A 14664-nucleotide genomic window follows, 5' to 3' on the forward strand; every position below is an offset into this window, starting at 1 on the left:
GTTGGAATGTTCCTGCGCACTTGCCCACCTGGTCCCACCTGCGTGTTCTCGTGTGCCTCCCGCCCTCGCTCGCATGCTCCTGTGCACGTGCCTTGCCCCGCCGTAGTCATATGCTTGTCTTAAAGGTCAAGTTATGCATGTGTAAGTATGAACTAATTCAAACTGAAATTGTAAATGACTCGTTAAATCAGTTATAGTTCATTTGATGGTATTTGCTACTCGAATAACTTTAGTAATTCTAGAGCTGAGCTAATACGTGTAACTTAAAAGTTCAAGTTCTAGTTCTAAGTCATATAAAAGTTCATATAAAAGTTCAAATTGTAAGTTATATTGAATTGATAGGGATGTATTTTGAGTTCTTAAAAAAGAGTAATTTTTATAAAAAAAAATGTTTATTTATTCACAGTTCACAAATTAATCTATAAAATTTAGAAAAGCTTTAACAATTCCAAATTATTGTCACGTTTCCACTTTTTTTACTTTTAATAAATAATGTTAAAACTTTATAAAATATAATGATAAATAAATAAATAAATAAATAGAAATTTGCATGAGATTTGCTTTTCACACCATAAGTTGCCCTAAATTCACGTTCCTCTCTGCTCTTTCTTTAATCAAAGCCTACAGCAGAAAGAAAAACAAAATCCTATTAAATGCCACAACAACGTACAAATCATCACCGTCCGTCCTCACCTCGATCTACAATTCAAAAATCCAACGCCCTAGCGACATTCCATCAAATGATTTCTAAGAAACGCGTTGTAGTGGATCCTAACTCTCTCCAAGATTCTCACGTCTGTGAAGCCATGGCAGCGAGAAGCTCCATAGAGTGGGAGATTTGTATGTGAAAAAACGGAGAGAGAAGGAAAAATTTCGCGTAATGGGTTTCACAATGGGTTTGAATTTGCTTCTTCTCGTTGCAATGGTGGCCACCAATATCCTTTCTCTTTACCATCTTTCTTCCACGATTCAATCCACGAAATCCCCTGTTTCTCAGCCAGTTCCCGATCACCTAATCCGGCAGCTTCAGACCATACGCGCCACCATCAACCACCTCACGCGCCTCCACCCCACGGCGGTAGCCACTGCATCCAAAACCAAACACTCTATCCCTTCAGATCTCGTCCTGTACTCCCAATTCTCCCCATTTGCTTCCTCTTGCCATAGCAATCCAGAGCTTCTTCATAGGTTCATGAACTACACTCCATTTTCGACTTGCCCTTCTGATTCTGAGCTCGCCGAGGCTTTGATTCTTCGTGGATGTCATCCACTTCCTCGTCGGCGGTGTTTTGCCAAAACCCCACAAAAACCCTCTTCTTCTTTGCCGCAAAATCCCTTTGATTCTTCGATTCCGGAGGCCAATGTAATTTGGAGGAAATATTCGTGTAAGGGTTTTGGGTGTTTGAATCGATTGAATCCGAATTTGGGGTTCGACCCTTCTCGTGAAATCACTAAATTCATGACCTACAAGACTGAATTGGACCTCCCAATCCCTCAATTGTTGCAGATTATGAAGGCGTCTAACTCTGTTCTTCGTCTTGGCCTCGATATTGGCGGTGGAACCGCCACTTTTGGTGCTAGAATGAAGCTTTACAATGTCACTATAGTCACTACGACTATGAACCTTGGCGCGCCGTACAATGAGGTTGCGGCGCTTAGAGGGTTGGTTCCTTTGCATGTGCCGCTGCAGCAGCGGTTGCCTGTTTTTGATGGAGTGATGGATTTGGTCCGTTGTGGGCATGCTGTGAATCGGTGGATTCCTGTGAAATCTATGGAGTTTTTGTTGTATGATATTGATAGAGTGTTGAGAGTTGGGGGTTATCTTTGGTTTGATCATTTCTTCAGCAAAGGGGTGGATCTTGATAAGGTTTATTCTCCTTTGATTAACAAGTTGGGGTACCGGAAGGTTAAGTGGGCGACGGCGGATAAGGCGGATACCGGCGGGGTGAAGAACAGGGAGGTTTACTTGACGGCGTTGCTGCAGAAGCCTGTGCCAACATGAGGTAATGCTTTGTTTGTTGTTATGCATTTTGGTGTTGAAATGAATGAGAAGAGATTGATTTCATAGCTTGCTGAGGAAGTGGTTCTGGTTGTGTTATGAGCTATGTATGGTAATGAATGAGATAGTTCTTGAATTATAATCTTAGGAAAACTCCAAAAGTTCATGATTTTGTCTAATCCATTCGATTCTAGCTATGATTGTTTGTGTCGTCACATGATTTGAAACGTGTTTGTTAGGGAGAAGTTTTCACACCATTATTAAGAATGTTTTGTTCCCCTCTCCAACTAACATATGATCTCACAATCCACCTCGCTCCAGGGCCTAGCTAGGAGGCATTTGTTCCCCTACCTAATAGATGTGGGTTCTCTCACAATCTACTTCCCTACGGGGTTCAGCGTGGCACACAGCCCAGTGTCCACCCCCTATCGGGCTTCCTCTTAAGATTTTTAGAACGCGTCTGCTAGGGAGAGGTTTCCACAACCTTATAAAAAATGTTTTGTTCTCCTCTACAACTAACGTGGGACCTCACAATTCACCTCGCTTTGGGGCCCAACATCCTCGGTTCACCTCTCCAACCAACGTGGGATCTGACAATCCACCTCACTTCGGGATCCATTATCTTCGCTAGCACTCATTTCCCTCTCCAATCGAAATGGGATCTCACAATCCATCCTTTTCGGGGCACACTGTCCAGTGTCCACCCCCTTCGAAACTGAACGTTTTCACTGGCACACCACTCGGTGTCTGGTTTTGATACCATTTGTAACATGTCCACCGCTAGTAGATATTGTCATTTTTGAACTTTCCCTTTTGAGTTTTTCCTCAAGGTTTTTAAAACATTTAGGGAGAGGTTGCTCTCCCTTATAAAGAATGTTTCGTTCCCCTCTCCAACCGATATGGGATCTCACAATCCACTTCGCTTCAGGGCCTACCGTCCTCGCTGACACTTGTTCTCCTCTCCTCTCCAATGAATGTAGGATCTAACAATGACGTTGACAAAAAATAGTAAAACTTATTTGAGGCTTCCGCTGTCAACATTGTCGGTACAGTAGTACTAAAGACGTGATTTTAGGAGCTGGGTTTAGGCTGTTCCTGTCTGTAAGTTAGTTTTTTGGTCGTGTTATGGCTTGCCATTCGAGTTCGAGTCTTTGAATAGATAAATGAATGTAGAAGCCATGGATCTCTGCCCCTTTTGATCTCATAAACTGACATAAAACCAGAAAATTTCAAATCATTGACAGACAGATAAGCTGCGGCTAGGCTCGGATTATACGAGGAAGGAAGCAATTTAGTTAATGAAACAGTCAAATTCTTGTGCACAGAAACTCAAATATCTTATCCACCACCACCATGGACTGCTCATCTGCCAAAGCTACTGAGTGTGTTTGAACTGAAACGGACAAGATGGTGTGGAAAAAAAGCATCCACAAACAGATTTCTGGGAATTTATGTTCCAAATGGAAGTTCTTACAGACACAAATGGTCGCTTGTTCTTGTAGGTTCTGTCGGATTTATACATGGTTTTGTTCTGAATGGGGTATGAATATTTCTTTCATTAATTGTTCTTATATTGGATACTATTACATGATTAGAAATGTTTTCGTTCATAAGATACTTGTCTAGGATGTGTTATCTATGGTCGTATGTCCGTTTCAATTCCCATTTACTTGTATAGATAGGTCTTCACTATTCCCATCATGTCAATATGAAATGTATCACCGCTCACTAAAATTGTGTCTACACCTAGGTTGAAGTGACCCTACAATGTATTATCTAAAGATATGACTAGTTGTCAATTCTTCATACTCGGGTTATATGCTATTAAAGTTGTGGTTGTTGCTTATTTGTTTTTTGTCTATAACATTTCTTTCTTACAAATTATTTTCAACGCATTTTCTCTCAAACGTGACTGAGACTCGATCATACGTCTGAATTGTCTGCGACTTACGATTTTCATACGGCTAACTTGTTCGTGGGGTTAGAACAAATGCCGCATAATTGAAAGTAAATTCTTCCCTGTAAGACTCCAAATTCTCGGATTTAACTTAAGCATTAGAGTCTTTATTGGAGACTCAAAATTCTCCGATATCTAGTGTATAGTGTTCGATCTCTTTTGTAAATTACAAAATTTTCATCAACGGTCGTTAAAATTATTACAGGTTGCATCGGTTGCATCATTTGCAACAATTAATCTTCTCACCGTACGTGACAATAATATTTTTATAATTATTAATTAATTAAATTGTAATAATTCTATTTTTAAGGTTTTTTTTTTTAGCTATATTTATAGTTCAAGGGTGGTTTATGTATTTTACCATATTTAAGGGTCTAATTGTAAAAATTTATAAGCTTAGAAGGTAATTAATGAAATAATGACAATAAATAATTTTTTAAAATATCAGTATTTTTGCAAATTTCTCAATTAAAAAAAGATAATATAACATGAAATAATAATAATAAAAAAAAGGCTTTGAAATTACAAAAATGTCCGAAACATAAATATCTAAAGAAACGAGGTGAAAGTTTAATTATGAAAAACTAAGGGGCTCGATTTGTATTTCAGGTAACTTTTGGGACGGCCAGAGTCGACGGAGTATTTGAACAGAGTCTCCTAGTTTTCGATTTTTGTTCTGAAGCCTCTGTCGATAACGCGATTGAGATCCGATTGCGCTCGAATTCCCGAAGATTAATTTCCCGGGAAAAAATTCTACAAGCCACATGGTAAGTTTCTTTCTTCATTTTGAACTAAGCATGTTTTTGTTTAATGCTTCTGTTGCACATTCGTCTGATTTCGGCATTCTTGAAGTAACTATCTCTGAATTTTTTGGGGATGAATATTGATGTTAGGATCATGGAGTCTTGTTCTAGTTAGGAAGTTCTGTTCGACAATTTTGGACGTTTGATTGGTTGATGTCTTAGTAGATCTGACTTCTGAACTCACTTGGATACTGTGTTCGTAGTTTTATAGATCGATCTCTGAACTTAGTCGATTCGGATTTTAGACTTTGCTTGGGTAGATCTTGTTAGTTTCGTCGCAACATTTGAATTGTCTGTGCATTACTTTCTTCGTATTGAGTTTGTGCTTTGTCTATGAATCTAACCGACGACTTCAAGATTTTTACGTTTCTCTTGGGCGAAATTTGATTTAAAATCAATCACACATTATGAGACTCAATACAAATTAGTGAAAATGCTTGAAGCAGCTCGGAGGATTTTGATTAGCCTAGTGTATGCTCTATAGGAATCGTTGTGAAGCTTTTTCAAAAGACTTCACGATCCTCAAATTCTGATGTAGCTTATTTGCTAGCTTCTGAATTTTTCTTAGTGGATTAGGTTCTTATTTTTCAGACAAGAAATCTGTGACAATAATTATTAGGGGAAAAACCATCTGGTGCACAGACAAAGGCTATTTTCTCCCTCAATCCTAACCTGGTTGCTTTCTTATATGCAGGAATCTTGCCCTTCCATTAAAAACATTCTTCTTTTGGATTCCGAAGGGAAGCGTGTAGCTGTTAAGTATTATTCGGATGACTGGCCTACAAATAGCACAAAGGAAGCATTTGAGAAAGCTGTTTTCACCAAAACTCAGAAGACAAATGCTCGAACAGAGGGTAACAACTTTTTCATGCTAAGTTTTAACTGTTTTTTCTGATTAATTATCCCTAATCATGTCACCTTTCCTATTTAGTTCAACTTCAATGCCGTTTTAATCGCAAAGGAAGCCTCAGAATCTTTTGGTAGTCAAATTATCTGATTTGGTTTATCCAATATCATTGTTTTTTAACGAGAGAATAAGAGAATTATTTTTAATTGCATTTTTGTGACTACTATTATCATGGGTTTGTCATTGTCTACTTTGAAAGTTTATTTAGTTCTCTGCATTCTTATATAAAAAAAATGTTCTCTGCATTCTTTAATTTTTGTTAGACCATATACAAGTCTGCACCATTTTGTGGAATACCACATTTTGTTTTGTGTGTCTTATATGGTTGGTCAATTCCTTCTCAACATTTCAACTCGATATTTACTTCTAATATACAGCGGAGATTGCAATGTTTGAGAACAATATAGTGGTTTACAAGTTTGTTCAAGACCTTCACTTTTTTGTCACGGGTGGAGAAGATGAAAATGAGCTCATTTTAGCATCCGTTCTTCAGGGATTTTTTGATGCTGTGGGCCTTCTTCTTAGGTTTTGACAATTTTTTTTGTTTTTGAATCCTTCTGCCCTGATCAAATGCTACTGTTCTAAATTTCTCATTTTTGTTTCTTGTACTACAGGGGTAATGTAGAAAAGAAGGAGGCACTTGAGAACTTGGACCTCATTTTACTATGTCTTGATGAAATTATCGACGGAGGGTATCTTTCATTTGCTTCTTTTCTCATACCTTTATTCACATTTCAATTGTGTTGCTTGTTATTCTATTTCCTTCTTTTGATCAATATTTTGAATCTTGATTGTCATTTTTTGATTTAATACCCTCCCTAAGTTGATGTGCCTATTCTTGTCAGACCAGTTATCGATGTGAAAATTGAAGTATTAACTGTTAGATATTTATATCAAAAGAATCGAAGGTAGTAGTATTTATATGTCATTACTTATCCATTGTAAGGAAAGAAGTAATAGAGTCATGAGTACATGTGGAAACAGTTTGTTGATGGGTGAGAAATATGCTTTCATTGTAGTTCCTAAAATTCTGTAGAATAATAGTCTAAACGATTAGTATTGGAGTACTGGTTAGTTTTGATTTGGTGGATTCTTACTGGACAAGGAATTTGGCTGTCTCACATCTTCACTTCGATTATGTCACTAGTGAATTGTTTACATGAGTTTATGGAGATACTTTTTGTGATCATGATGATAGTGGCGGCGAGATTATGTAACGTGAAGTATAAATCCCAAGAAACCAGAAATCTAGAATTTGAAGTGGTATAATTGTGTATTTTAATTGGTTAAAAGTTACAGTTAACAGGTGATTGTTACTCTAATTGATCCTATTTATTAGCGAACCACAAGTTACCGTATAAGTTGAGTGGGAGTAATATTAAAACCTAAAGCGTTGCTAATTGGAGCTACTAACTCAGCTGACCAAACGCTGTTCGTTTGTAGGTTATTGCCTTTCAGTTTACCATCATTGATAAATGTAGCAGATAAATAACTAGGCACAACTTTGTTTCAGTAGCACCTATGCCCCTTTGTACTTGTAATATTAAACAAAGTAACCATCCTTGTTATGATATAGCTGATGGAGCAGAGCATCTAGATTAAATTATCTTGGGTTAGAGATATTCCTTGCGGGAATATGATAATTTGCAAAAGTTTTTCTTTTATTTCTTTTTTAAGTGGACAAATAGCCGGACATCTGATACCCTGCATTGGTCAACTTAAAGCATACAGTTACCAATGATTGTTTTGTTCATGATATAAACTTACTAATTGCCTTTTTCTAATTTTTTAAACTCCATCTATTGATATGTGTACTGGTAACTATGTTTTGATGCAAGACTACAAATCATTAGAATTTCATTGATTTAGTTTTTCACAAAGCTGTTTTCAAGAATTGATTCTTTTTTCTCTGTATATCCAAATGGTTTGGTGTTTTCATTGCCTCTCATGAAGAAGGGTATTGCCACCATTCTTATGTCAACTTGCAATGCACTAGTATACTTCCCTCTTTTTACAAACTATCCTGGCATTATGGACCACGTTCATTGCAGAAGAATGTGATTATTAGAGTGTTTTAACCCTTCATGTGTGTACTTTACAGTATTATTCTCGAGACGGATGCAAACGTCATTGCAGGGAAGGTCGCAAGTCACAGTATTGACAGTGGTGCTCCTTTGTCCGAGCAGGTACAATATTTCAGATTCTTTTTCCTTTCCTTTACCTCTCCTTTAGTTTCCATAATCTTGAAATGTGTTTTCTTTTCTCTCTCTCTCTCTCTCTCTCTCTCTCTCTCTCTCTCTCTCTATTGCAGACAATAAGTCAAGCATTAGCCACAGCTCGAGAACATCTAGCAAGATCTCTTCTTAAGTAACAAGTTTGCCTGAAAAAAGAGAGTGGGAAGGACAAGGACCCTTCCACCGAAAACAAGGGGGAAAAGAAAAAATCAGGTTTAGTTTATCTGTGGTGTGTGTTTTGGTAAAAGATGATTAATGTTGAGTTATTAGTAGCCTCATGTTTATATTATACATTCAGTTCATACTCTCTGCTGCATGCCTTTGGGTAAACCTGATTTTGGATTTGAGGGGATGTTTGTGCACTGCGGAACTGGTGTCAAATGTTATTATATGTGGAATTACCAGATTTTCTGAAACAATGTTTTCTTTTTTGGGGTTTTTTTTCAATTTTTTTTGTGGTTATTGGCTAAACGAAGATCGAGCATGTTTCTAAAGGTGGCGATGCCAGGTTTTGGAGTTTTGCTAGCATGGATGAAAAATGGAAGAGTATAATCAATCTAATAGATGTGTTTTTAGTTCAACGATTCTAAGACGAGATGATGTATGAAACTTTTGACCTCGAAGGATTATGCTATATGAACTCGTGCAAAATAATAAATGTTTTATTCATTGTCTAGTAAACATGTTATATCTGTACTTCATTAACAATGATTGGCAACTAAAACAATAGAGTATTTGTATCATTTTGTGAATTTTTGAGTTTTGCAAATTGGAGTTTCTAAATACTATTATTTATAATCTTTGTAGAGATTGGATTCCCGTATTTGGGTTTTCTCTGTTTATTATTCTTTTAAAAAATATGTATTTTAAAATTTAAAAAATCTTAATAAATTAATATATTTCGTGTGGTATTATACAACATAATTTTTAAAAATTCATCATTTAGTATTATAATGTATAAATATATATATTTAATATATTTTGAAAATATATTTATATTAAACGGGTGGAGATTTATGTGAGAATGAGGATAGTCCTCGGTTCCATTTATCTAAGGGAAGAAAATGTTTTTCTCTCTTATTTTCCATCTAAACAGGGAACTTACTCAGTTTATGGTGGATTCCCACGGGTAAAATGGACAAAAATGAACATCTCTACTCATCTTAGTTCATGGTGGATTTCTACGAGTAACGATTCTTACGAGTAAAATGGACATCTCTACTCGGCACATGAGCTACAAGATTGATTATTAAGGTTTACAAGTACGGTTCTGCTTTTACAAATACGCTATTATTTATGCTTTACTAGACAATACAATATTGACCTTTCATAGGCTGTTATTCTCTTCCTCATAGCCAATAAACAAGCAAACAATTCCGCCCGCCCTTAAGCAGCTCTACAGTTAGAAAGTTGCAGTTGTGTTGTTAGACGACGATCTATTCCGCTGTCAACAAGCCGGGGTTCCATCTCTATCATTTTCGGAGTCGCCATCTTCATTCGATGAGCACATAATCCGCATCAGCTGTGAAAAGATCTCTGGCAGTAGGAGGCATATTGTTGCGAGTTATCGATTTTCGTACCTGAGCATGAGTTTCAGCCTCATGCTGAAACATTTTAACCAACTCTTGCAGTTCCATCTTCCTGACTTCAACCATCTCGTCTGTCATGGGCTTCTTCAAGCCGAGGTAAACCAGCCCCCCTCCCATCAGTGCAATTCCTAACAAGAATAGGATTCCTGAAAATAATGCAAATGCATAAGGTGTATCTTCCGCTCCCGGGATCCCGTCCACGTTGATTCCGAACAGCCCGGTTATTATGGACAGAACAAGCCCACAGCCACCAAAAACCGCCAAGTTATGAGTCACTCGGAGGCTTTTGTCCTGCAAAATGTTGTAAGAAAGAAAGTGAAACCAATCATGCTTAATTATAATTAGACGTTCCATTTGCTTGATTCAAAGATTAATATCAAGGCTCCATTGGTTTCATGATCCACCAAAAGGAAAGTATAAGAAGAATTGAAACCAAGCATACAGCAGAACATAAGATTGCATTTCTTATGATTGAAGAACTTGAAAGATGAATCTTGGATTTATAATTTGAAAACCTCTGTTTGGCAATGAAAATAGAAGGCATTTGGGTATAATCTAATTTTTTGTAAAGGAAAAGAGATTAGATAGCAAATGGCCACTAAAATATCCTCATTAACTTATCCTTTTTGTTTGGATTCTCGTTAAATTATCATTGAATCAAGTACCTGTAACCATGCACGAACGTTACTCTGCATGACATCTTGAATGGTGAATAAACGATCACGAACTGCTTCCTGCTCTTCAATCATTTGCCTCGTGCTCTTTCTTACGCTCTCTAATAAGCTTTTTGCCACATATCCCCGTAGATGTTGAAGAAGTTCATATATAATCTCCTCTCTTGCATGCAGCGACCACTTAACTCTGATAACCTGAAATTGCCAACATTTGTTACGAACGACTGCCGAGGCGTACAAGCACAAAATAATGCCATCGTCCTTTTATTCAAACAAAAAGAAAATAAACTTCAATGTCACTAAAAACTAGAGGAAGATGAATTTTAGATGATATGGAACTTCTGAGAATGACACCTTATTTCGTATCACAGATTCAATAATTTTGGCCTGAAAAGTAAATGCCACAACTCTATTTTAAACTAACTTCATCATTATCATTAACTTGTTCCTTCAAACCCAAGCACACAAAGGAAAGGGAAAAAAAAAAACTGAAATGAAACAGTTCCACAAACATTATTGTGTTTTTTCATTGCAGGCAAACTACCGATTAAATCCCACCAAGGATTGAATCCATTATTATTATGATTTTTTTTTTTTTTTTTTTTTTTTTTTTTTTTTTTTTTTTTTTTTTTTTTTTACGGAAAATAAACAATTTTATTGATGTATGAAATTACAAAAGAAGGTTGAAAATCAATGAAAATACTATTTAGAACACTATGAAGAACAACAGACATCAAGGAAAATTTTTCCACAAGCATGGAGTATAGTGACGAGACAGCATACCTGTCTTGATAATTTTCTGATTTCTTGATTCAAGATGATACTAAAAAGATGCATATCTTCATGGTTTCTCCTATATTTATTAGTGAGAAAAAATCAAGGAGAGTATTCGTGAAAAATATGCATATACAAAAGATAAACTAACATGATATCACTTCAATAGATGGCGTGCAAGATAAGAACCTGTCCATAAATTTCAATTCAATCTCATCCGCAGCTCCAAATATGTATTTTCTAAATAACCTGTAAGAAAAAAAGATAATGGAATTTAATACATCAGTCATAGTACGGTGGAACATTTGACTGCGGAATTTTAGATCAACTGAAGAAAGAAGCCTATAGCCCTTGGACCTCTTGACATAAAACTATCATGGAATTTTATTTTCAGACAAATAGTAACTGTTACTATACACAAAGAATAGTAGCATTATTTATGCATGTCGGCTCAATAAGAAAGGGGAATATACCTGTCATATAGTAAACAATATGACAAAGTAGTATTAATTTGGTTAATTTATAAGCTTAATCATTGTAATTTCGAATTTTTTAAAATTTACAGATCAATTGGACACAAAATTGACATTTTAGAGGTCTATTAGACTTAAAATTCAAATTTATACCTATCAGATCAATTATCTTTTAAAAATTTCAAATTTGTAAGAGTTCCATAAGTCACAAAATTGAAAGTTTAAAGACTTACTAGGTATACGAGTAAAAAGTTTAGAGACCTATAACATACTTGTGAATGTCTAGGGACCAATTAGACACAAACTTCAAAATTTAAGAACTAAACTTGTAATTTAACCTATTAATTTTAACCATGAATCTACAATAATTATTTTAGGGTGAACTATGCTACTGCAGTTTTAACTTTTTAAAATAAAGTTATTACCTATCATCCCATCTTGAAAGACGGCAAGTTAGTTGTGCAATAACTTCATGCACCGTTCTCGGTGCATTATAACCTCCTGTTATCAGAAGCTCCTATCCAGAGGTTGAAGAGAAATCAGAAAAACAATTAACAAAATTGTCCAACTTTTCCTTCACAAAGAGGCAAAATAAATTATTTCTTTCATGAAAAACAACCTGAACTTCTGTGACGCCTAAAACATTTATGTTTGATACCGGTCCTTTAACATGCAATGACGTTATCAGGAAGTTCTGAGCTTGCCAAGATCGAAGTACAATGGGAATATCATCCTCTTCACTTAATGGATCACCAGCAGATTGTCCAAGTAGTTCAAATAGCAGTCCTCCAGCCACCCTTACTGGAACCTGTCTAGAAGTCAAAAAAGCAAGTGATTAGATTTTCCTGAGAACTTATATGGCATACCTAGAGATCTTTGTTTTGCACCCTGAAATTGCAAGAGACTAAGGGCTTTGTTTTCGAAATGACATGGGGGTTCTTGTTAAAGATAATTTTCTCTGGCTTTATATAGCTTATATAAAGCAAGAGAAATTTGTACCAAACTGACATGGCTAAGACAGGTGTAAAATATTACAATTTCACGACGTATATATTAATATGCAATCAGCTAGACACGAGTCATGTATCTCATGCTACGTAATATTAACAATGAAATTTCTTCTTGTAGTTCTAATATTAACAGAGGTTAGTAAAAAATGCTTCTTATTACCAACATACATTAGCACTCAAATAGCATGAAAGCTTGGGAGATTTACACCTCATAGAAAAGGTGCTTCATGCGGTCGCTTATGAGTCGACTTTCATCTCTTAAAGCTAAACTAATGGCAGGATGCAACCAGTGAGCAGTTCTGAGCCACGCCTCAACAGAAGGGTGGCTTGCAGAGACATGGCACCACCATATAGGTCCAGCTGGACGCTTCCAATAGGGTGCTACAAGATCTGCAACTGTAAGGTCATCTTCTTCATCCATGAAATCACATGACATTAAGGCCCATTCAGCATCTACTTGTATTGTTTGAACCAGCTCTGATATTCTGTCCCATCCTATAGGCAACCAATTATTGCCCTCAAATCTTTCTCTTTCATAAAACTGGCCACATTGGCTCTTTGGATCATCCGTGGATGTGGGTTCTAGTAATCTTCTCCTCTCCCGTGCAATGACATTGTCGTAATTCAGTTCAGTTGTAGGTGACCGCGTGGTCGGAAATTCACTATTCAGTTGTTTCTTATCAGGCATCTTGGTTCTGGATTTTGAATCGATTGATTTCTTTGGTCTTCCAATGAATTCAAAAGCACAAATAAGCCCATCTGTCCAAAGATCATATCCTAGTGCTGCATCCTTGTTAAAGGGTTTATGAGCTTCTGGTTTCTCCACATTATTTCCACGAGAGCTATGGTTGACATCCATTTACTTAAATTTCTATCCTGATATGCAGATCAGGGAAACAACATATCAGTAGCAAAACAAGAACATGCTCATTCTAGAAAGACACAAAGACCGCTGGGTAAGTCATGGTCATAGTATAAATAGGACGAATGTAATAATAGAGCATTGTAAACTTAAATATGAGATAGTAATATAGTATAAACCAAATTTGAAAGGAGCACTCCTTTCCAATACTCATCCTTTTGTTTTCCCCTTTCTAAAGGTCATAAAAACGAGTACGATACTTCTGATGATGCTGATGGTAATAGATAAAAGGAACCATGAGCATTGAACGAAACTGAAGCATCTGCTATGCTTACAACTACTTGTACTAGTGAAAAGATTTTCAAACAGTTATAGGATGGAAAAAACATAAGCAATAACTTCATAGCAAGAGGCATCCTATGAGATTCTCAAAAGCAAATCCACGCATTCTCCCCTGTTGAAATCATATTGCTAGTCCCAAAACCAATATGATCGAATGAATTGGGGCTACATTGGATATTTATATTCACAATGAGCTAAGATAGGAATTATGGAAGTAGAAGAAATTTCAAGTGAAATTGCAATTCAGATAGAAACGTTTCCCATCTAAGTCAACAAGACAAATGGAATCTTTCGTTTGAAATGTAAATTCATCAAGATTCTCATGAATTATCATTGCCAGTATTCGGTTCAGCACAAATCACTAATCTTACACTAAAAACAACATAAAGCCAGCGGAATCAACCATCAAGATAATCAAACTACGTAAATTTTTGAAGCACAATCGCCTCATTACTCCGTCCAGAATATTTACACATTCAAAACTCGTATCATTCAATTACCAACCAGCAAGCTATACTCTAACTAAAGTGCGTGTTATGCGGATCTAGAGGCAAGGAAGTCGAACAAAATTAAGGAAAAATTGAACTCACCGGCGAAGAAAGTCGAAGCGTGAAGCTAAAGCAGTGGATATAGGAGGTAATGATCAAGGCGAGAATGAGATTTGCACTGGAAAACAGCGATGAACGACTTCTCCAGTGAGTGAATAATATGCTTCTGTAGCTACGCGTCGAATCTCCGGGACTGATACCCGGACCGCCAGCTTCAGGACTCCCACCAATTACCTGTTTCTTCTACTTCACTAAGAGCGTAGATAAGAAATCATGATCCATGGGGACAAATCCAGTAGCTCGGGCTTGAACAAACAACAAACTCCTCCAATTTTGCAGATAAACCAAAAAAAAAAAAAAAACTGAATTGGAAATGATGAGCATGTAAGAATGTTCTTATGACCCGATAATTCGAATCAATCCAAACCTTTGGATTAGGTTAGATAATTAGAATCAATTCGAATGAATTATTTTTTCAAAATAATAAAAATT

The 14664-nt window shown here is 36.4% G+C and overlaps 3 protein-coding genes across 7 annotated transcripts; 2 read left to right on the top strand and 1 right to left on the bottom strand.

Annotated features, from left to right (window-relative positions):
* Window positions 1-693: 693 nt before the first annotated feature.
* Window positions 694-3843, top strand: LOC111490436. 4 transcript variants are annotated; one of them, XM_023139057.1, is made up of 2 exons: window positions 694-2003; window positions 3678-3843. In XM_023139057.1, exon 1 carries the CDS (start codon window positions 881-883, stop codon window positions 2000-2002), a length of 1122 nt encoding a protein of 373 aa, XP_022994825.1. In that variant the 5' UTR covers window positions 694-880; the 3' UTR covers window position 2003; window positions 3678-3843. The 4 variants fall into 4 exon arrangements, with proteins under 4 accessions (XP_022994825.1, XP_022994823.1, XP_022994824.1 ...); XM_023139055.1 differs by having other exon boundaries at window positions 3682-3843; XM_023139056.1 differs by lacking the exon at window positions 3678-3843 and adding an exon at window positions 3223-3572.
* A 679-nt stretch (window positions 3844-4522) lies between these two features.
* Window positions 4523-8481, top strand: LOC111490490 (coatomer subunit zeta-2-like). Of its 2 annotated transcripts, XM_023139138.1 has the most exons (6): window positions 4523-4723; window positions 5454-5613; window positions 6044-6191; window positions 6281-6358; window positions 7768-7852; window positions 7978-8481. In XM_023139138.1, the coding sequence occupies exons 1-6, from the start codon at window positions 4721-4723 to the stop codon at window positions 8035-8037; spliced, it is 534 nt and encodes a 177-aa protein (XP_022994906.1). In that variant the 5' UTR covers window positions 4523-4720; the 3' UTR covers window positions 8038-8481. The 2 variants fall into 2 exon arrangements, with proteins under 2 accessions (XP_022994906.1, XP_022994905.1); XM_023139137.1 differs by lacking the exon at window positions 4523-4723 and having other exon boundaries at window positions 5448-5613.
* A 564-nt stretch (window positions 8482-9045) lies between these two features.
* Window positions 9046-14542, bottom strand: LOC111490402. Its single transcript, XM_023139007.1, has 8 exons — window positions 14215-14542; window positions 12629-13296; window positions 12030-12218; window positions 11836-11927; window positions 11127-11186; window positions 10947-11016; window positions 10155-10358; window positions 9046-9780 (listed from the first exon to the last, which is right to left on the bottom strand). The coding sequence occupies exons 2-8, from the start codon at window positions 13277-13279 to the stop codon at window positions 9394-9396; spliced, it is 1653 nt and encodes a 550-aa protein (XP_022994775.1). The 5' UTR covers window positions 13280-13296; window positions 14215-14542; the 3' UTR covers window positions 9046-9393.
* Window positions 14543-14664: the final 122 nt, after the last annotated feature.

The sequence above is a fragment of the Cucurbita maxima genome, unplaced genomic scaffold (genome assembly GCF_002738345.1).
Source record: "Cucurbita maxima cultivar Rimu unplaced genomic scaffold, Cmax_1.0 Cma_Scf00015, whole genome shotgun sequence".
Classification (NCBI taxonomy): domain Eukaryota; kingdom Viridiplantae; phylum Streptophyta; class Magnoliopsida; order Cucurbitales; family Cucurbitaceae; genus Cucurbita; species Cucurbita maxima.